This window comes from Pristiophorus japonicus, chromosome 12, assembly GCF_044704955.1.
Source record: "Pristiophorus japonicus isolate sPriJap1 chromosome 12, sPriJap1.hap1, whole genome shotgun sequence".
NCBI lineage: Eukaryota > Metazoa > Chordata > Chondrichthyes > Pristiophoridae > Pristiophorus > Pristiophorus japonicus.
The window spans coordinates 93,944,634-93,967,342 of NC_091988.1; the positions used below are offsets into that span (position 1 = coordinate 93,944,634).

Below are 22,709 nucleotides of genomic sequence, written 5' to 3' on the forward strand. Positions count from 1 at the left end.
CAAGGGGATTAAATGTAGTATCTCCAAATTTGTGGATGACACTAAGTAGGGTGGCAGTGTGAGCTGCGAGGAGGATGCTATGAGGCTGCAGAGTGACTTGGATAGGTTAGGTGAGTGGGCAAATGCATGGCAGATGAAGTATAATGTGGATAAATGTGAGGTTATCCACTTTGGTGGTAAAAACAGAGAGACAGACTATTATCTGAATGGTGACAGATTAGGAAAAGGGGAGGTGCAACGAGAGCTGGGTGTCATGGTACATCAGTCATTGAAGGTTGGCATGCAGGTAAAGCAGGCGGTTAAGAAAGCAAATGGCATGTTGGCCTTCATAGCGAGGGGATTTGAGTACAGGGGCAGTGAGGTGTTACTACAGTTGTACAGGGCCTTGGTGAGGCCACACCTGGAGTATTGTGTACAGTTTTGGTCTCCTAACTTGAGGAAGGACATTCTTGCTATTGAGGAAGTGCAGCAAAGGTTCACCAGACTGATTCCCGGGATGGCGGGACTGACATATCAAGAAAGACTAGATCAACTGGGCTTGTATTCACTGGAGTTCAGAAGAATGAGAGGGGATCTCATAGAAACATTTAAAATTCTGATGGGTTTAGACAGGTTAGATGCAGGAAGAATGTTCCCAATTTTGGGGAAGTCCAGAACCAGGAGTCACAGTCTAAGGATGTTAGATCTCTTAATTTCCAATGAAATACGAACTCCGATTGTAGTTTTAAGTTTTTAATCTTGGCAGAGAGCAACAATCTGCTGGCTGATTGCCAGTTCCTTTGTCTTACTGAAACCACATGGTCAAAATGGCTGTATTTATACCTGGATCAATTTACAGAAAAGAACTCGCCGCCTTTGACCTTATTGGCTCACTACCCAAGGGTCCTAAAATGTCAAGTTGATTGATGGCTTAATGCAACATGCTACCACTCATGTAGCATCTCTGACTTGTTGTCTGTGAATTTTCACAGCCTGTCTAAATGCAGCCTGTTTGAATTCTCTATCAATCTCTCCTTTGATTCTTTCACAAACTGAATCATAAAACATCAGGTATCACTGGTTAAACATTCTACAAAATAATTTCATACATGTTAATAGAGTTTCCTTCTAAAATTTGTTGATGTGTTTCGCCACATGTCCGGACTAGTAGCTTCCACACAAATTTACACCAACCCGAGTTCCATCGTGGCCACAATGGAAGTCTGGTTTTAGTAGGTTAATTAACCTTATTCCAATTTAATCCAAATCAATATCTTAATTCAACCAGTAAACAACCTTTCCTTAAGCATAACATACTCCTGTGCCACGTACAGATGGTCTGCTGGGACCTGCAAGGTGTCTCACCTGCGGGACAGCAGCTACAGCCGCCTGGTTGCAACAACATTTAATCAACATAAACAAACAATATAAAAGTAAAAGGTATTTACATGTAATTCCCTTGCTACCCTACTATTTCCCTTTGGTGCAGAGGGTCGGCTAGTAAGAAGTAGGCATATGGCTAGAATACCTACAATCAATACTACAGTAAATTTATACATTTTCGCGAAAAGTAATTGTCCTTATTAGATTTCAGCTTCAGTTACGGGTGCTCGTTTAACGTGTGAAGCTTGGATCCAGGCTTTCTTTCCTTGGACTTTAACAGCTGCCTGGGTGGTCAATAACACTTGATAAGGTCCCTCCCACTTGGCACCCAAAGGTTCTTTATGCAACTTTTTCACATACACCCAGACTCCCGGGATGATGTCGTGTCCTCCTTCGGGTGGATTACCCCAGGCTGCCGATACCTTTCGGGAAACGGAACTAATAGCATTGGTTAAGTTCTGACAGTATGATAACAAAGTGTCACTCATTAAGTGAACATCAGCTTTCCGTAAATCGATAGTTCCTGGCAGCGACATGGGTCTTCCTGTTATAATTTCAAATGGGCTTAGACCTGTAGTTCTGTTCGGGGTTGCCCTAATGCTACATAGCACTATTGGTAGTGCCTGGGGCCATGATGTTCCTTCAATTCTTCTTTCTTCAAAGTTCTAATTGACCATGTCACCCGACCATCCTCGAAATGCAACGATGAATCTTTTTGGATTAGAACGTCCATTCCCAAAAGGGGTTGATCTACTGGGCCTATCCAGACCGGCGTGGTTAGTTCATGTGGACCCAGCCCTATAAGTACCGGTGTTGTCCTTTTAATTTCCATTTTGTGGCCTCCAACTCCATAGGCTGTACGTACCCTACCATCCAACGGCAAAAAGTCTCCATATTGTAGGGGTAAGCATGTTAATTCCGCCCTTGTGTCTAAAAGACAGTCCACATCCTTATCGCCCACCCTCACAGTTATATATAACCCATCTCCCCTTTGTTGTATTAGTGCGAGGAGGGGGGCCAGGGTGGGCTCTAATCATTTTTTGCTATCCCGAGTAACTCCTTCTGTTGTTGTATTGTCAGTCGCTTAAATGCTTCTATGAGGTCGTTATCTTGTGACACGCCTGGCTTGTTGGCTGAATTGTATCCCTGGCTGCGTCCTCTTCCTCAGCCACGACCTTTCTGTTTTGCCCTGCACGTTTTGGCCCAGTGACCTTCTTTCCCACAATAATGATATTTTCCGGGTAATTTTCCCAATGACTATTTATCGGAATCCTGGGATTTCCATCCCATAGCCTGTACAGCTCGGACTTTAGCTCCCATATCCCGATCTAATTGGTTACATCGATCCACCAATGCTGCAAAGGTAGTTACTCTACCTTCCCATGAACACTACCTTAAGCATTTTTGACAGTTCTGGCTTTAGACCTGCCACGAAAGCTGCTTTCAGGGGTCCAAACACTTGTTCATCCATTTCCTTATCCGTATTATTCATACCCAAATGTTCTAGCCACGTGCATCGAAACCGCTCGTCATACTCCAGGACCTCCTCTGTTCCTTTCTGTTGGCAGGCTGCAATTTTTCCCCAGTCTGTCTTAGCTGGACTGAAGGCTTGCAGCCAGTGTTTAATCACCTCCCATCCTGCGTCTAATTCTTGCTCATTCTGCCCCCAAGCTTCATCTACCTTGTCGTGCAATTCTCTTCCCTGTGTTTTTGGCACCATTATGGTCAAAATTTGCACTCCGTCCCAGGGATGAAGTTGATATATATTTCTTAAGCGGTCCAATTGGTCCCACGTTTTTACTCCCCCTTTCTTTGGATTGGGCAATTCCTTGGACCATTTATCAATTTTCTCTGGGTCTGCCGGATCATGAATTAAGTATTCTTCGTACACCCTTCTCTTTGTTTTTTTGGTTCCGCCCTCATCCGCAGTCTCTTCTGATTTGACTACAACTTGTCTTTTTTTAAATGGGGCAAAGCGCACCCCTAATTCGTCATCCTCTGACACTGTATTGTCGGAGGATTCAGAATCCGTATCTATTCCTCGGTCGTGTCTTCGGGTTTGCGCTTTTAATTTATCCAAACATGGGTACACTGGGAATTAATCAATACATTTTCCTTTTCCTATTACTGTCTCTTGACCTAATGATTTTTTCCATTCTTTAATTTCACCTTTAAGATCTTTAACTTCCGCTTCCAGCTTTTCAAGTTCAAGCTTTTTCTGTCGCAGCTGTGCACAAACTGCTTGCAATTGATCCTTTGTACTGGTCAGTTCTCGATCATGTTGGGAACGCATTATAATTTCATTCCGGTTTCGAATCTGGCCCATAACCGCTAGGGACCATCTAGTTCGCTCTTTATTTTTCATACGGGTCGGTTTTCCCCAGACCCTTTTAATCTCGTCCAAGGACCATTGTCCTTTGGAGGTTCCGTACTTTTGTTCGATCTTAATACAGGTTTTAGATAAGTTGAATTGTTGCTCTATGTATTCTTTCAACTGTTCGAGGATTTCATCTAGCGAAACTACAGGTGGTGCCTACCCACCTTTAACAGTTGTAGGCAATTCTTTGCTCTTATCTCCTGCTGCCATTATACTGAGTTCTTTACTGGGGTCTCGAGTCGTAGGCTTGCTAGCTGATCAATGGGTCGCTGATTAATTAACTAACACACCGCCAAAGTTTAGACATCTATGGGACCTCGAGCCGACTACCAACCGGAGGGTTCGCAAACCAGAGGCTTTCGGAATCGCGTAGAAGGAGAGGCGAATTTAGACTTTTGACCGAGGACTTTTTAATAAAAAAAGGTGTCCTTACCTCAATATGTAGGTCCGATGTCCAAAATTCAGTTTCTTTCCTCAGCGACCCTGCTCGCAGCGCCAAAATTGTTAGATCTCTTAATTTCCAATGAAATACGAACTCCGATTGTAGCTTTAACTTTTTAATCTTGGCAGAGAGCAACAATCTGCTGGCTGATTGCCAGTTCCTTTGTCATACTGAAACCACATGGTCAAAATGGCTGTATTTATACCTGGATTAATTTACAGAAAAGAACTCGCCGCCTTTGACCTTATTGGCTCACTACCCAAGGGTCCTAAAATGTCAAGTTGATTGATGGCTTAATGCAACATGCTACCACTCATGTAGCATCTCTGACTTGTTGTCTGTGAATGTTCACAGCCTGTCTAAATGCAGCCTGTTTGAATTCTCTATCAAAGGATAAGGGGTAAGCCATTTAGGACCGAGATGAGGAGAAACTTCTTCATCCAGAGAGTGGTGAACCTGTGGATTTCTCTACCACAGAAAGTTGTTGAGGCCAATTCACTATATATATTCAAAAAGGAGTTAGGTGTAGTTCTTACTACTCTGGGGATCAAAGGGTATGGTGAGAAAGCAGGAATGGGGTACTGAAGTTGCATGTTCAGCCATGAACTCATTGAATGACGGTGCAGGCTCGAAGCGCCGAATGGCCTACTCCTGCACCTATTTTCTATGATTTCTATGTTTCTATTAAATGGTGGAGCAGTTTCAAAGAACCAGGTGGCCTACTCCTGCTCCTATTTCTTTTAATCAAGTTAATCAGACACGATCTTCCCTTAATAAATCCATGCTGACTGTCCTGGATTAATCTGTGTCTTTCTAAATGAAAATTTATCCTGTCCTTCAGAGTTTTATCCAATAATTTTCCCACCACCGAGGTTAGGCTGCCTGGCCTGGTAATTACTCAGTCTATCCCTTTCTCCCTTTTTAAACAACGGACTAGAACGGGTAACATTCTGTTGCAACCTTCTGGACACAGCTGACCCTCTATGTCAGGGAGAGAGACAGAGAGACGTTAAACTGAGGCCCCGTCTGCCTTCTCAGGTGGATGTAAAAAATCCTGATAGCACTCACTTGGCACTGCGCTGGAGTGGCGGTCAGGATTTTGTGCTCAATTCTCTGGAGTGGGGCTTGAACCCACAACCTTCTGACTCAGAGATAAGAGTGCTACCCACTCAGCCACGGCTGACATCTGTCATATGTTGCTGTGCTGCATTAGTAACCAGCTATGACCCCAGCTGGGAGAACTCTGCTTGCATCAGCTCGCTCTGACCCTCCTGGGATTTAAAGGGTGAGTGCAGCTTTGTGAAAGCAGAATGAATGGGGCGAGAAAGCCGTCCGGACTGTGAGTTTATTGTCTAACTCTGGCCTTGTGTTTTGTTTGCAGATGACGGCCCTTATGCAAAGGGGAGAAAGGAATCGACAGCAACGGAAACGGCAGTGTGCACAAGGAGGCAGAGCATACCAGGTACAGCATAAATAGCAATGGTGCAGCAGTGTGCTTCGAGCCTTCGCTCAGCTCGCCACATGTCCCGTTCTCCCGAGGCACCCACCCAAACAAACAGCAAATGCTGCACCCAGGCCCAGAGCTTGGTCTGGCCGACTGGCTGCGACAGGGAGTGGGGGGGGGGGTAACTGGGCAGGAAGGGAACCAAGCCGGGAACTGGAGAAATGCCGACTGACTCAGACCCCAGGCTGAGCCCGGAAGCGCACAGTACGCACAGGCTCAACCCAGAGGCCGAAGACGGGTGACGGGTGTTCCTGGGAGTGAAATGGAGGCGGTCCTCCAAAGCCACGTAGGAAGAACTGAAGTTAATTGGGAGGGGCCATGTCCCCACCCCCCCAGACCTCTCCCCCCACCCCCACCGGCTCCACCACTGGCTGCATGTGTGAACTCCACATGTGAGGAAGATGGCACTGTGCCACGTTTCAAGCCACTGCCCGCATTTTGTAGGGATTTCCGAACAGTACAGTGGATGCCAACCCTGAGGCGGCAACTAGGGCGGCATTGAATGTTCCCCCCTGGGAACTCCACACCTTTCCAAAGCTCCACGGGCACCGTTTCCTGGTTCATGCTTCTGCCTTTACCAGCTTCCCACCCACTGAAGTGAACAGGCGGGAAACTGCAGGTTGGCCGAATACAGAATTGCAACTCCCCGACCTGCTGCCTGATTATAGGAAAGGGGTCCAGAGAATGCAGCTGAACGTTGAGTTTGAACAAATAATGTTTAATTGCTGCCAATTTTCATTTGGTTAACGTTGGAGTCAGAGAGAGGTAAAGTAAAAGTCTGCTTCTTATTATCAGGTAAATGCCAGTCTGATTTCAGACCACTGAGCATTTATCTGCCAGTTAGCTCCCCATCGCTGCCATGTGAGCACAGTCGGATAGCTCTGGAGTGGATAATCAGCAACAGCAAACGAGAGGATTTGAGGAGAATTTATTTTGCGCAGCGAGTTGTTGTGATCTGGATTGCACTGCCTGAAAAGGTGGTGGAAGCAGATTCAGCAGTAAATTTGAAAAGGAATTGGATAAACACTTGAAAAGGAAAGTAATTGCCGGTGATGGGGTTCAGCGGGGGGAGTGGCACTAATTGGGTAGCTCTTTCAAAGAGTCAGCACAGGCAGGATGGGCCGAATGGCCTCCTTGTGTGCTGTTAGATTCTATGATTCTAAGATAGGTCTGATAGCGAACGGGTCGATCAAGCACCAGACTGTATGTCACCATTGTGTCTCCATGACAGAGGAGTTGAGGGGCGTTACAGTCGTGGAACTCATCAAGAAAGAAGGCTGCACGCTGGGGCTGACGATATCTGGCGGGACTGACAAAGATGGCAAGCCGCGAGTGTCAAACCTGCGACCCGGGGGATTGGCTGCCAGGTGAGGCAAAGACTCCCGAGATAATTCTCCTTTGTTACAGTTGGTTTAGGATTAATTCACCTCTGTTTTGAATTTTTTTCATAACAATACAGTTCTAGTTCGTAGCAGTTCCTCATCTGAACCACATCTGGGGTGGCCTATCCCAGAGGTGGTTTCAGGTTTCAGTGTAAGTAGGAGCAGGTGATTTCCTATCTCAGTGGTGTGCAGGGTGGTATGGTCAATACCTGCAGCAGCTGCAGGTGCCAAGGTAAGCAGAATGGACAGTACCAGCTGTTTTTTTGAAGCCACCTGTTTGAAAGCACTTGCTCTATTACTGAATGTCAGTGGTACATTAAGATTAACACGGACAGCAAACATAAGAACGTAAGAAATAAGAGCAGATCTTGGCCTCAGCTTCCCCGCCCACTCCCCATAACCCTTGACTTCCTTATCGTTCAAAAATCTGTCTATCTCTGCCTTTAATATATTCAATGACCCAGCCTCCACAGCTCTCTGGGGTAGAGAATTCCAAGGATTCAAGACCCCCTGAGAGCAGAAATTCCTCCTCATTTCCATTTTAAATGGGCGATCCCTTATTCTGAAACTATGCCTCCTAGTTCTAGATTCCCTCACGAGGGGAAACATCCTCTCTGCATCTACCCCGTCAAGCCCCCTCAGAATCCTATGTTCCATTAAGATCACCTCTCATTCTTCTAAACTCCAATGAGTATGGGCCCAACCTGCTCAACCTTTCTTCATACGACAACCCCTTCATCTCAGAAATCAACCTTGTGAACCTTCTCTGAACTGCCTCCAATGCAAGTCTACATTACCCAAAAACAGCTAGGCTGCATCTCTGCAAGAAGATGTTCTTGCCAAGCCAAAAAAAAAAGTCTTGCTTTTATATTTTTAGTGTCCCTAAGAACTTTACAGCAAATGAAGTATTTTTGGACTGTTGTACTGCAGGAAATGCAGCAGCCAATTTGCACTCCCAAAAAGAGCAATGTGATAATGACCAGATAATCTGCTTTTAGATGTTCAGGGATAAATATTGTCCAGGACAGCAAGAAGAACTCCCCTGCTCTTCTTTGAAATAGCACCAGGAGATCATTTACGTCCACCTGAGAGGGCTTTGGTTTAACAACTTATCTGAAAACGGCACCTCTGACAGTGCCGCACTCCCTCAGCACTGCAGTGGAGTGTCAGCCTTCATTTTTTGCTCAGGTCCCTGATGTGGGACTTGAACCCACAACCTTTTGACTCAGAGACGAGAGCGCTACCCACTGAGCCATGGCTGACTTTAACTCCTCTGTAAAGTCTATGGGATGGATTTTCGGCTCCTCTCCGCTGCGTTTTTCGTCCCGGAACGGATGCAATGGTGGTGGTGAGATGTTCTGGCCAGACGGTCAGCCTCCAGCGCCCTGCAGCGATCCTCGGGTCCGGTTTTGCAGCGGCGTGGAGTAACACTGCCCGGAAGAGCTGTGCCCCTGGGTGCGACACCGGCGCGAGTTTTGACTTAAGTCTGACCCGTGCGCCCCAAAGCATGCCCCGCAGTGAATGCCTGGGAAGTCAGGCGGTCCAATGATACCGACAGCGGAGAGGTAATTAATGAACTCCTAAGGTAAGTGTGATTGTTTTTCCTTTTGGTTTGGGAATGTTTGGTTTGGTTTGGGGATTTGCGGGAAACGTTTTTACGTTTCCCGCAAATCCCCCCCCCTCCCCCCGCCCCTCTACCCCAAGACTTCTCTCGCCGTGCTCCCAGCCCGGCTCTTTAGCTCGGGATCTTCCCATGCTAGCGCCAAGAGACATGTACAACTTAGCATTGCGCCCCCAGACTCAGGGTCCAGCTGCCCAAAGTTACTTACTGAGGCGCAAACTGTTCCTAGGCACAAACTTTACTGCCCCGAAATCAGCAAAGCCAAAAATCCAGCTCAAACACTTTACCAAAGAAGAGTCAGATATTTGGGAGGCTCCGTTCCCGATGCAGAGTCTCAGGTGACAAGAACGTGGGTCGGAGAATCAAGCGTGGCAGTCAGCTGACCTCTGTGCCCATTCTCCACTCCCGCTCCCATCGAGCGAGGTTTTATTGTGTGAGAGCAGAGCCTGGAATGATTCATTCTGTAGAGACAGCGGAAAGCATTCACGATAAGGGCAATAATGAAAATTACCGTTATAGGTCAGTGAGCTATAAACATTGGCCAAGGAAGCAAACACCCTGCAGACACATCCGGTGCAGGCTCGCCTGTGAAGGATGCCTTGCAGATCCATACCACAGGAATAGTCGGCAACTGTTTCATGGGAAGAGTGGGTGTCTGGTGGAACCATACAAAAACAACAACAACAACGAAACGTTCCAAGGCGCTTCACAGGAGTATTATGAGATAAAACAATGTGACACCGAACCGACCTGCATAAGTAGAAATTAGCGCAGTTTTAAGGAGTGTCTTGAAGGAGGAAAGAGAGGTTGAGAAGCGAAGAGGTTTAGGGAGTTCCAGAGCTTGGGACCTCGGCAACAGAAGGCACGGACACCAATGGTTGAGCGATTATAATCAGGGATGTCAAGAGGGAAGAATTAGAGGAGTGTAGACATCGCGGGGGATTGTGGGGCTGGAGGAGATTACAGAGATAGGGAGGGGCGAGGCCATGGAGGGATTTGAAAATAAGGATGCGAAATTTGAAATCGAGGCATTGCTTAACCGGAAGCCAATGTAGGTCAGCAAGCACAGGGGATGATGGATGAGCAAGACTTGGTGCGATTTAGGCAATGGATGCCTGGGGAACCATTTGATGGGATGAGTGGGCATCTGGCAGATCCGTACCACGGGAATAGTGGGTGCCTGGGAGAACCGTTTCATGGGAAGAGTGGGATTCTGCAGCAGAGAAGGGGAAGTAATCAGAGGGGAGAATAAAAAAACAAAACAAAGCAGGAATTCTCAAATCAGCCATTCCTTCTTTAAGCTAGCAGATTATTTGTTTTACTTGAGTGTTGGCTGCACGCTTGGCGTCCCATGAGTGCTCAGAATCTGCAGGTAGGTGATTGTTGTTGTGCAACCGGCAACATAAAAGCTTTTTGATTAGTACTGTGGAACACGGGCCCAACTTCTGTCCCTAAGGTACTCTACTCCACAGTACTGTGCTGGGAACTCAATGTGCTGAAAGGAGGATTCCATGGAGCTTATCAATTTTAAAAGTAAATTGAATTTAATTAAATGCTTGTTTGTTTTTTTCTGTAAAAGCCCTTAACCGTCACAGTTGGGATGAAGCCAAGCCTCCGTTCCCCCCCACACCCCCATCTCTCTCGGGGTAGATTGCACAGCCGCTAGCTGCCCTCTTTGCTCTCTCATAATAACCGTTTTTTATGTCTCAACTTCGATGAATGTCACCAGGATATTCCACTATGTTGGGCGTCACAGCCAGTCAGGTCTTTAACTAATATAAATTGAGTTGAGATGCAGATCAGCTACGATCTAACTGAATGCCAGAACAGGTTCGAGGGGCTGAATGGCCTGCTCCTGGTCCTATTTCCCACACACATACCCACAAAGGGCAATAAATTGCAGTCAAAATCAAGATGATTTTCCCCCTACACGCACTGTGACCAATTGAGCTCCCCCTCCCCCGGGATAACTGCAGTCCTGGATCAGACAAGTGAATTCAGTACCAATCATGAATTGAACCATAGACCTGCTGATCTGTATGATTCAACACCATGCTCGCCAGTGAATTTACTCACTAAGCCATCCATTTGAGTGAGATCCCATCCTGAAATTTCAACTACTTTTGTACATAGAGCTTCCCCTTGTCTCCATCAGTAATTACTGTTCACTGTTTAACACTGTTTAAGTGTTGGGCTGTGGCTAAGTGGCAAAACTTTCAGGGTTGTGGGTTCAAGTCCCACACCAGAGACTTGAGCACATAATCCAGCCTCACACTCCGGTGCAGTGCTGAGAGATTGCTACGCTGTTGGAGGTTCGGATGAGACGTTAAACCGAGGCCCCGTCTGCCCTCTCTGGTAGATGTAAAATATCCCTTGGCACTATTTCGAAGAAGAGTAGAGGAGTTCTCCCTGCTGTCTTGGCCAATATTTATCCCTCAACCAACACCGCTAAAAAACAATTGATCTAATTTTCTGTTTGTGGGATCTGACAGTGTGCAAATTAGCCAGCTCGTTTGCCACGATGCAACTTCAAAAGAAGTTAATTGGCTGTGAAGCGCTTTGGGACGTCCTGAGGTTGTGAAAGGAGCTATATAAATGCGAGATTGTTTGAATGTTAATGCTTTGATCATACAGAAGAGCTTCAATGATTATGAGATTCTCCCTTTAAAGGGATCACAATTGCCTTGCGAGAACATTTCTCAGGTTTACCAATGAAAGAATCTGCGTTATTATGGTCTCTGATGGGTCACCAGGCAGGTCAGTTAAGTTTGGTTAGCAGAAAGGCTGACTCACATTTATTCTTTTCTCCTCTTAGTTGCCTATGCACAGAGTTATCCAAAGCCCGTAGAATTGTAACCTCATGTTCTGGACTCCCCCATCAGAAGAAATAGTTTCTCCTTATCAACTCGATCGAATCCCCTCATCATTTTAAACACCTCAATCTTCTATACTTGAGGGAAATAAAGCCTAGTCCATGCAACCTGCCCTCGTAATTTAACTCTTGGTGTCCTGGTATCATTCTGGTGGATCTCCGCTGCATCCCCTCCAACCCTTCCTGAGGTGAGGTGCCCAACACTGAAGGCAGTCCACAGAGTTACCTCTGGCCCACACGATGGGCTGGAGATCTTGACCCGGGCCTCCAGGTCCACAGAGTTACCTCTGGCCCACACATTGGGCTGGAGATCTTCTATCCTACTGATGTGCTGTCTGAAACTCGAAGCTCACCACGTGAAGAATTCTGCACACAAACCCATGCATTGGCGGCCCAGCATCGTAATATGATTAGACAGAGTCAACATGGTTTTATGAAAGGGAAATTGTGTTTTACAAATCTGTTAGAATTTTTTGAAGCTATAACTAGTAGGATGGATAAGGCGCAACCAGTGGATGTAGTGTTTTTGGATTTTAAAAATATAAAAGCCATACAAGAGGTTATTACACAAAATTAGGACTTATGTGATGGGGGTAATATATTGGCATGGATTAAGAATTGGTTAATGGACAGAAAACAGAGAATAAGAATAAACAGGACTTTTTCGGGTTGGCAGGCTGTAACTAGCGGGATACTGCAAGGATCGGTGCTTGGGCCTCAGCTATTTACAATCTATATCAGTGACTTAAATGAAGGGACCAAGTGTAACATATCCAAGTTTGTTGATGATACAAAGTTAGGTGGAAAAGTAAGCTGTGAGGAGGACACGAAGAGGCTGCAGCGAGATAGCGACAGATTGACTTAGTGGGCAAGAACATAAGAACATAAGAAATAGGAGGAGGAGTAGGCCATACAACTCCTCGAGCATGCTCCACCATTTAATACGATCATGGCTGATCCGATCATGGACTCAGGTCCACTTCCCTGCCACTCCCCATAACCCCTTATTCCCTTTCGGTTAAGAAACTGTCTATTGCTGTCTTAAATTTATTCAATGACCCAGCTTCCACAGCTCTCTGAGGTAGCGAATTCCACAGATTTACAACCCTCTGAGAGAAGAAATTCCTCCTCATCTCAGTTTTAAATGGGTGGCCCCTTATTCTAAGACTATGCCCCCTAGTTCTAGTCTCCCCTATCAGTTGTAACATCCTCTCTGCATCCACCTTGTCAAGCCCCCTCATAATTATATACGCTTCAATAAGATCACCTCTAATTCTTCTGAATTCCAATGAGTGGAGGCCCAGACTATTCAACCATTCCTCATAAGTCAACCCCCTCATCTCCAGAATCAACCTAGTGAACCTTCTCTGAACTGCCTCCAAAGCAAGTATATCCTTTCTTAAATATGGAAACCAAAACTGTACGCAGTATTCTAGGTGTGGCCTCACCAATACCCTGTATAACTGCAGCAAGACTTCTCTGCTTTTATACTCCATCCCCTTTGCAATAACGGCCAAGATTCCATTGACCTTCTTGATCACTTGCTGTACCTGCATACCAACCTTTGGTGTTTCATGCACAAATACCCCCAGGTCCCATTGTACTGCAGCACTTTGCAATTTTTCTCCATTTAAATAATAACTTGCTCTTCGATTTTTTTTTTCTGCCAAAGTGCATAACTTCACACTTCCCAACATTATATTCCATCTGCCAAATTTTTGCCCACTCACTTAGCCTGTCTTTGTCCTATTACAGGTTTTTTGTGTCCTCACACATTGCTTTTCCTCCCATCTTTGTATCGTAAACAAACTTGGCTACGTTACACTTGGTCCCTTCATCCAAGTTGTTAATAGAGATTGTACTGATCCCTGCGAGACCCCACTAGTTATTGATTGCCAACCCGAGAATGAACCATTTATCCTGACTCTCTCCTTTCTGTTAGTTAGCCAATTCGCAATCCATGCTAATATATTACCTCCAACCCCGTGAACTTTTATCTTGTGTAGTAACCTTTGATGTGGCACATTGTCAAATGCCTTCTGGAAATCCAAATACACCACATCCACTGGTTCCCCTTCATCCACCTTGTATGTTATGTCCTCAAAAAATTCCAGCAAATTTTTCAAACATGACTTCCCCTTCATACATCTATGCAGACTCTGCCTGACCGAATTTTGCTTTCCCAAATGTCCTGCTACTGCTCCTTTAATAATGGACTCCAACATTTTCTCAACCACAGATGTTCGGCTAACTGGTCTATAGTTTCCTGCTTTCTGTCTGCCTCCTTTTTTAAATAGGGGTGTTACATTTGCAGTTTTCCAATGGCGAATGGAATACAATATGGGGTAGTGTGAAGTTATCAACTTTGGTAGGAAAAATAAATAAGCTAAATATTTTTTGAATGGCGAGAGACTGGGAAATGTTTGCATTCAGAGGGACCTGGATGTCCTTGTAAATGAATCACAAAAAGTTAACATGCAGGTACAGCAAGCAATTAGGAAAGCAAATGGTATGTTAGCTTTTGTTACAAAGGGATTAGAGAACAGGAGTAAAGAAGTCTTACTACAATTATACAGGGCATTGGTGAGGCCACAACTGGAGTATTGTGTACAGCTCTGGTCTCCTTACCCAAGGAAAGACATACTGCCTGAGAGGGAGTAAAATGACGGTTTGTGAGACTGGTTCCTGGGATGAAGGGATTGTCCTATGGGGAGAGATTGAGTAGACTAGGCCTATATTCCCTAGAGTTTAGAAGAATAAGTGGTGATCTCATTGAAACATATAAAATTCTTAAGGGTTTTGACAGGTTTAATGCTGAGAAATGTTTCCCCTAGCTGGGGAATTTAGAACACGAATTGCAAAAGACCATTTAGGATTGAGATGAGGAGAAACTTCTCCATTCAAAGGGTTGTGAATCTTTGGAATTCTCTATCCCAGAGAGCTGTGGATGCTCAGTCATTTAGTATATTCAAGACAGAGATTGATAAATTTTTGGGAACTAAGGGCTAGACTTTGCATTAGTGTCCAGATTGCCGAAGCTGTTAAGATGTTTCTTCAGATTTTATATTCACCTTAAAATAACTCACAGATTAAATCAAAGCTCCCCAGAACTTGACACAGCCTTTTATATGAAAAGTCTTTCAGTTTACAAAATGGATTCCGTAACACTGGGTTAAGTTTAGGTGCGGGCAGCTTTTTTTCAACGTTTTTTTGGTCGACCGATCTTTTCGGCGATATATGGGCGAGATACCGAAAGTAATGCTCGGCGACATTCTGGGCGGTTTCTGGGCATCAGTTTCCTTTTAAAAACTGTATTCTGGGCGTGACGTCATAAAATTATGGGCGGGCGGTTTAATTAAATCTTGGCGTTAACTTGATGCCGAAACTATCGCTGGCGATAAATGGACATTAGTTTGCATTTTTGGGGGAAATGGGCAATAAATGGCCATTATAACTCATCTCAGCATTTAAATGGGCAGTAAGTGGATGGTAGCAGGGAGAAGCTAATGGAAAGTCTAGCCCTAAGGGAATTAAGGGATATGGGGATAGTGCGGGAAGGTGGAATTGAGGTAGAAGATCAACCACGATCTTGCAGGCTCGAAGGGCCAAATGGCCTACTTCAGCTCATGTTCCTATATTCTGTGTAAACATGTGGTGCCAGCACAGATTTCCTGTGACACGATAAATTTTGCTACAGCTGTATTAACTTTACTTCATAACATTATTTAATTAACATTATTTAATAACATATTGTGAAGGATTGCACTGGATCTGTGAAAGTGGAAACATTTCCAGCTGGTCAACATGGAAGCATTTAAGGCACATTTCAAGAGTAGAGTTAACTGTTTCCCCCAAGTCACAAGGTAATCCTTCTTTTGGATGAGACGTTAAATAGTCCGCTCAGGTGGTTATAAAAGATTGCACGGCACTATTTCAAAGAACAGCAGGGGTGTTCTCCCCATGTCCTGGCCAATATTTATCCTTCAACCAAATCACTAAAGCAGATTATCTGGTTACCTCAGATTATCTCATTGTTCTTTGTGGGAGCGTGCTGTGTGCAAATTAACTGCCGCCGCATGTCCTATATTACAACAGTGATCGCACATCAAAAAGAGTACTTAGTTGGCTGTGAAACACTTTGGGACAGCCTGAGGTCGTGAAAGGTGCTATATAAATGCAAGTTCATTCTTTTTTATTTGCCCTTTAATTCCCATTCACACAAAGTCGAGCCTTTGTCGAGATTTGGCAATTTATTTGCCGAACTTTTCAAAACTGAAGCATTTTTAACTGTGGCTATATTGTATCATATGATTCTTCGTTTCTTGTTACGGTATATTTGAGGTTAAAACCAGACCCAATTGAAGAAAGGACCCAGCCTGTCTGACACACATCAGTACAAGGACCGAGACGTGGGGGCATTTCCCAATTTCACTCCGCCGCCTGCCGGAATTACATCTGAGTTCAGGCGTGGTCAGTAAATCGGACGCAGCGCACGCCCAGGTTTACAATACCCATTGCTGACCATTGTGAGTGCAAAGCTGGAACAGTACTCCTTAAAATTAACCTTAAAGGATATAAAGACACTGGAGAAGGTGCAAAATAGATGATACCAGACTGAAAAGTTATAACTATCTGGAACGATTGAACAGGCTGGAGCTCTCTTCTCTAGAAGGGAAACCTGATAAAAGTCTTTAAGATGATGAAAGGGTTTGATAGCGTAGTTGTCGAGAAGATGTTTCCACTTGTGGTGGAGACCAAAACTCGGGTTCTTGAATATAAGATAGTCACAAATAAATCAAATTCAGGAGGAACTTATTAACCCAGAGAGTGGTTAGAATGTGGAACTTGCTGCCACAAGGAGTAGTTGAGGTGAATAGCACAGATGCATTTAAGGTGAAGCTAGATAAACACATGAGGGAGAAAGGAGTAGAAGGTTATGCTGAAAGAGTGAGATGAAGAGGGTGTGAGGAAGCTTGTGTGGAGCATTCTGTGCTGCACATTCTAAGTAATTCTATGTTATTTGCTGCAATTAAACAAGAGGTAGCTCAGTACATTATTGCCTGTTAAATGCATTGCCATTAGTGTTGCCCTATCCTACAAAGTATTTCTTCATACGTATATGCATAGGTTGTTCGATATGGCTGACTGCTAGGTTGAACAGCTCCATTCAGTTCGGAGCGACAGGCTGGAACAGCAGGCTTTCAGTCCCACTATGAGTGATGGCTGATGGTGTGAGGCAAACTCTGCTTTCATTTCCCTGGAAATCAAGTAAAGGCTTGAGCCACGGCTGTGGGGCAGGGGGAAGACATAAGAAATAGGACATAAGAAATAGGAGTAGGAGTAGGCCATTTGGCTCCTCGAGCCTGCTCTGGGATTCACTGCCATCCATTTCAGTAAAACAGCTTGGCAGCCAGCAGTTGCCTTATGTGGGTTTATAGAAAGAAAGAAAAATGACTTACATTTATGTGTTAGTTTTACCACCGAGGCCATTATCGAGTGAGACAGGAAGCTGCGTGTAAGGTTAGCAGTGAGCAACCATGTTAGGTTATGGCAAGGGACCTTGGTTTGTCCAGTGTCACACTGAGGAGATGGCACGGTTCACCAAGAGGAACTGTTCAGACTGGGGAGATGGGACGGTTCACTAGGAGGAACTGTTTAGACTGTATTTTATTGTAAATCTGCTATTGGTATTTTGTTCATTTCTCTATCTTCTGTTGATCAATGCTGATAATGTGTTAGCTTATAGCCTAAGCCATGTTGTGACACTGTTTATTCTCGCACTTTCCAAAGTGATGGAGATTGGGTGAGAGCTTGCGCTATATCGAGCAAACTCAGGAAAGTGATCCTGGGCACCCTACCATTGTCCGGGCATTGGAAAGATGCACTCCTGTCCAGATGATGGCTGGATTGTGGATTGGTCCTTAGTATTGAATGCAGGGCCATGGAGATCTGTTGGATGGCGTATCTCGGTCCAAGGGCTGAAATCACCGCTGACCCCACCAAAGTTCCCGGATTGGGGGGGAGGGGGGAAGTCCCCCGATTTTCATCACGATGGTGGGTTAAGGGTGCATCTGCGGTGACCCTCCCATAGGCCAACAGAGCAAGAGCAAAGTTTTGTGGCTGCAATCCTCCCCATGTTGGGCTAATGCTCGACAGGGGGGGAGGGCGGTGGCGCGGGGGTGGGGGAGGACGACACCAGGTAGAGTTCTGGGTACTTTCCCCGCAGAGAACACCTGCCCCTGCAGGCTGGTTTTAGAATGACATTGGCAGAAGATGGAGCTTGGCCCAGAGTGATCCCTGGCGGAAGATAGTGCAGGAGAAAGGATTTGAAAAGATGGAGATTCACCAACCCCCTCCTCCCCCAAAAGCAATCAAGTGTGGATAATGCATCTTTTCATTTTTGACCACTCTGATATAACTTTCAGTGATTGGTCCACTTCCTTCTTGTAGGAGCGACCAATTAAATATTGGCGACTACATCAAATCCGTTAACGGGATCAACCTGACCAAACTGCGGCACGATGAGATTATCAGCCTACTGAAGAACGTGGGAGAGCGGGTGGTCCTTGAGGTGGAGTATGAGCTTCCCCTTGTTGGTAAGAACCTCACTGAACCTTCTGTTTATGTGAAGACCGGCCAGAATGGGCTGAATCGGGGCTGTAGACCATGGACGTATGATGGTGCCTTTACCCTTTCTCTTTTACTATTTTTTATGCTGATTAAGGTGAGGGATGTTGTTGGGGGGAATAAAACACCTTCTATTTGAGCCGCCAGTGTCCGCCTATGCCACTCCCAAGTCAGGTATAGTATGGTAAGATGCACAACAATATTTCCTCTATTCTTCTCAATAAAATACCTCAACCGTAGAAGAGCACCTCCACTCAAAATCACCAGATAGATTCAGACGCTGCAGGCGTTTTGCCCAATTGGTCTCATCGTTTCTGAATACCAAACCCTACTCCACCAGTGCGACGGTTTTCCATTTCACACACCAGCCTTTCTCAGTGAAGGTTACCTCAAAGTCAACATAAATTGACGTGGAATTGACAGTTTTATGCCTTAGGCTGTTGCTCACCAGTAATTAGACTGATAATGTTCATACGCATTTTACATAGGAATGTTATAGTCTGCATCCTATCAATCCATGTCTGAGGGATAAAAGGCTGGTGTCTAACCCACTGTGTCACCAGGTACTTCCTGCTGACATTATTTCAAAGTTTTTGGGCTGGATTTTCGGCTTTGATGATTTTGAGGCAGTAATGGCGCCGGGGCGGTAAAGTTTGTGCCCGGGAACAGTTTGCACTTCAGTCATTAAAATTGGGCATCTGGGCCTTGAGTGTGGGGCGCAGCGCTAAGGGAGGCGTTTTACACCTCTCTTAGGGCGCTAGCATGGGAAACTCCCGAGCTAAGTTTTTACAGATATATAAAATGGAAAAGAGTGACTAAAGTAAATGTTGGTCCCTTAGAAGATGAGAAGGGGGATTTAATAATGGGAAATGTGGAAATGGCTGAGACCTTAAACAATTATTTTGCTTCGGTCTTCACAGTGGAAGACACAAAAACCATGCCAGAAATTGCTGGTCACAGGAATGTGGGAAGGGAGGACCTTGAGACAATCACTATCACTAGGGGGGAAGTGCTGGACAGACTAATGGGACTCAAGGCAGACAAGTCCCCTGGTCCTGATGAAATGCATCCCAGGGTATTAAAAGAGATGGCGGAAGTTATAGCAGATGCATTCGTTATAATCTACCAAAATTCTCTGGACTCTGGGGAGGTACCAGCGGATTGGAAAGCAGCTAATGTAACGCCTCTGTTTAAAAAAGGGGGCAGATAAAAGGCAGGTAACTATAGGCCGGTTAGTTTAACATCTGTAGTGGGGAAAATGCTTGAAACTATCATTAAGGAAGAAATAGCGGGACATCTAGATAGGAATAGTGCAATCAAGCAGATGCAGCATGGATTCATGAAGGGGAAATCATGTTCAACTAACTTACTGGAATTCTTTGAGGATATAACGAGCATGGTCGATAGAGGTGTACCGATGGATGTGGTGTATTTAGATTTTCAAAAGGCATTCGTTAAGGTGCCACACAAAAGGTTAATGCAGAAGATAAGGGTACGCAGAGTCAGAGGAAATGTATTAGCATGGATAGAGAATTGGCTGGCGAACAGAAAGCAGAGAGTCGGGATAAATGGGTCCTTTTCGGGTTGGAAATCGGTGGTTAGTGGTGCTGGGACCACAACTGTTTACAATATACATAGATGACCTGGAAGAGGGGACAGAGTGTAGTGTAACAAAATTTGCAGATGACACAAAGATTAGTGGGAAAGCGGGTTGTGTAGAGGTCACAGAAAGGCTGCAAAGAGGTTTAGATAGGTTAAGCGAATGGGCTAAGGTTTGGCAGATGGAATACAATGTCGGAAAGTGTGAGGTCATCCACCTTGGGGAAAAAAAACAGTAAAAGGGAATATTATTTGAATGGGGAGAAATTACAACATGTTGAGGTGCAGAGGGACCTGGGGGTCCTTGTGCATGAATCCCAAAAAGTTAGTTTGCAGGTGCAGCAGGTAATCAGGAAGGCGAATGAAATGTTGGCCTTCATTGCGAGAGGGATGGAGTACAAAAGCAGGGAGGTCCTTCTGCAACTGTATAAGGTATTGGTGAGGCCGCACCTGGAGTACTGCGTGCAGTTTTGGTCACCTTACTTAAGGAAGGATATACTAGCTTTGGAGGGGGTACAGAGACGATTCACGATGCTGATTCCGGAGATGAGGGGGTTACCTTATGATAGATTGAGTAGACTGGGTCTTTACTCGTTGGAGTTCAGAAGGATGAGGGGTGATCTTATAGAAACATTTAAAATAATGAAAGTGATCGACAAGATAGAGGCAGAGAGGTTGTTTCCACTGGTCAGGGAGACAAGAACTAGGGGGCACAGCCTCAAAATACGGGGGAGCCAATTTAAAACCGAGTTGAGAAGGAATTTCTTCTCCCAGAGGGTTGTGAATCTGTGGAATTCTCTGCCCAAGGAAGCAGTTGAGGCTAGCTCATTGAATGTATTCAAGTCACAGATAGATAGATTTTTAACCAATAAGAGAATTAAGGGTTATGGGGAGCGGGCGGGTAAGTGGAGCTGAGTCCACGGCCAGATTAGCCATGATCTTGTTGAATGGCGGAGCAGGCTCGAGGGGCTAGATGGCCTACTCCTGTCCCTAATTCTTATGTTCTTATGTTCTTATTAAAGAGCGGGCCGGGAGCGCTCCGAGAAACGCCTGGGGGGGGAGGAGGGGGAACAAACTTGTAAAAAAACCTGCAGAAACATTCCCAATACCTAGCCCACGCCACCACAACATAAATCACAGGAACAATTAAAAGAACAAACAATCACACTTACCTGAGGACTGCATTACTTACCTCTCTGCAGTCAGTATAGGTTAGATGGCCTGTATTTACAGGCGGTCACTTCAGGGCGTACCAGTCGGGCAGGAGTCAAAAATCCCGCCGGCGTCACAACCAGGGGCGTTGCACTCCGGCGCAGCTCTTCTGGGCGCTGCTGCTCCGCGCTGCCGCAAAGCTGGCCCTGAAAATCCCTGCAGGGTGCTGGAGGCTGACCGCCCGCCCAGAGAGCTCACCGCCGCCATTGTCGCCCCTCTGGGGTGGAAAACAGCGCAAAGGACCAGACAATCCGCCCCGTTAACCCGTGCTGCACCTGCCCTGGGAGTTTGATGGGACAGTATAGAGGAAGCTTTACTCTGCATCTAACCCCCTGTACCTGCCCTGGGAGTGTTTGATGGGACACTGTAGAGGGAGCTTTACTCTGTATCTAACCTGTGCTGTTCGTGCCCTGGGAGTGTTTGATGGGACAGTATAGAGGGAGCTTTACTCTGATTCTAAGCCCGTGCTGTCCCTGCCCTGGGAGTGTTTGATGGGACACTGGAGAGGGAACTTTACTCTGTATCTAACTCGTGCTGTACCTGCCTTGGATTGTTTGATTGCCCAATGCAGAGAAAGCTCTCCTTCGCAATTAAACTTTGCTGTGGCTGAATTTGGAGAGCTTGATGAGACAATTGAATTGTATTCCCTTTCCCAGCATCGCCATCAGTTCATCAAAAAGTAAAAGTAAGTTCCAAACTAAACAAATCTTTTATTGAACTGCAGTAACATCTATCCTCCTACTTCACCATACACGACTTTAGTCGCAAACTCCAAACCATGACCCACGGGCGATATCCGACACACCAGCACCAGTTATCTGGCTGCTGAATCCTCGGGACCACCAAGTTATTGTCTGCTTTCACACAAGGGGGCTTCAAGTTTATTTCTTCTGCTGTTGCTTTCAGCTTATTGAACTTCTCAGATTTGAAGGATTGAGAAAAAATGTTCCCTGATTGCAGGGAAATGGTTTGCTCCCTCAGTATTGGCCATTGGTGCCTTTGATGTATTTTTGTGAAGTGGTACATGGAGGCCATTGCTAAAACTGCCCAAGACAGTAGAGCCCGTTTTCCAACCTTAGTTAACCACCCAACTCAAGGACCTGTTGTCCCCGGACGATGTATGGTGACTTCTTTGAGGCCCAGCACGCAAGCAGTTCTTTGAGTTGCGTCATGAAATCCACCTCTTCGCAGAGCATGAAGAAAGATCTCTGCGCTGAGACCTGGTCGGTGGACCGTCAGAGACCACCTAAACATTCTGAGCAAGAAGCCGCAGGAGGGCTGATCATGACCATGACCATGTCCTGACAGAGTATTTCGGCCTTTTATAAAATCTCCAAAACTGAGCTCCCGCTGCTTAGAAGCTTCTGTTGAGCTGTCACTTCTCCATTCAGGTGGTACATTTTTCTTCCGTACGGTAGCAGCAAAACAAATCAAATGTCAATATCTAAGTTGGATATCCAGGCCAAAATTTCTGGTATAACAGCGTGGATATCTTGTAGGCTGCCTGTGAATTCCCTCTGAGGGCAGTGCTAATGATGTGTTCCGGGGTCTAATTAGGAGCTCCACAGTCACATGACGGGGATGCTTTAATCTTCCACCTCATCATCATCCATCATAGGCAGTCTCACGGAATCGAGGAAGAATTGCTTCCACTCCAAAATTGAGTTCTCAGGTGACTGAACAGTCCAATATGGGAATTACAATCTCTGTC

The 22,709-nt window shown here is 45.5% G+C and overlaps 1 protein-coding gene across 1 annotated transcript in view; it reads left to right on the forward strand.

Annotated features, from left to right (window-relative positions):
- Positions 1-5,555: 5,555 nt before the first annotated feature.
- grip2b (glutamate receptor interacting protein 2b) overlaps positions 5,556-22,709 on the forward strand; it is a gene marked incomplete at its 5' end in the record, with an annotated part of 696,297 nt that continues 679,143 nt past the window's right edge. The window contains 3 exons of the mRNA XM_070895762.1: positions 5,556-5,643; positions 6,917-7,052; positions 18,011-18,156. Coding sequence (XP_070751863.1) covers positions 5,556-5,643; positions 6,917-7,052; positions 18,011-18,156 — 370 coding nt within the window. The remainder of the gene's footprint in view (positions 5,644-6,916; positions 7,053-18,010; positions 18,157-22,709) is intronic.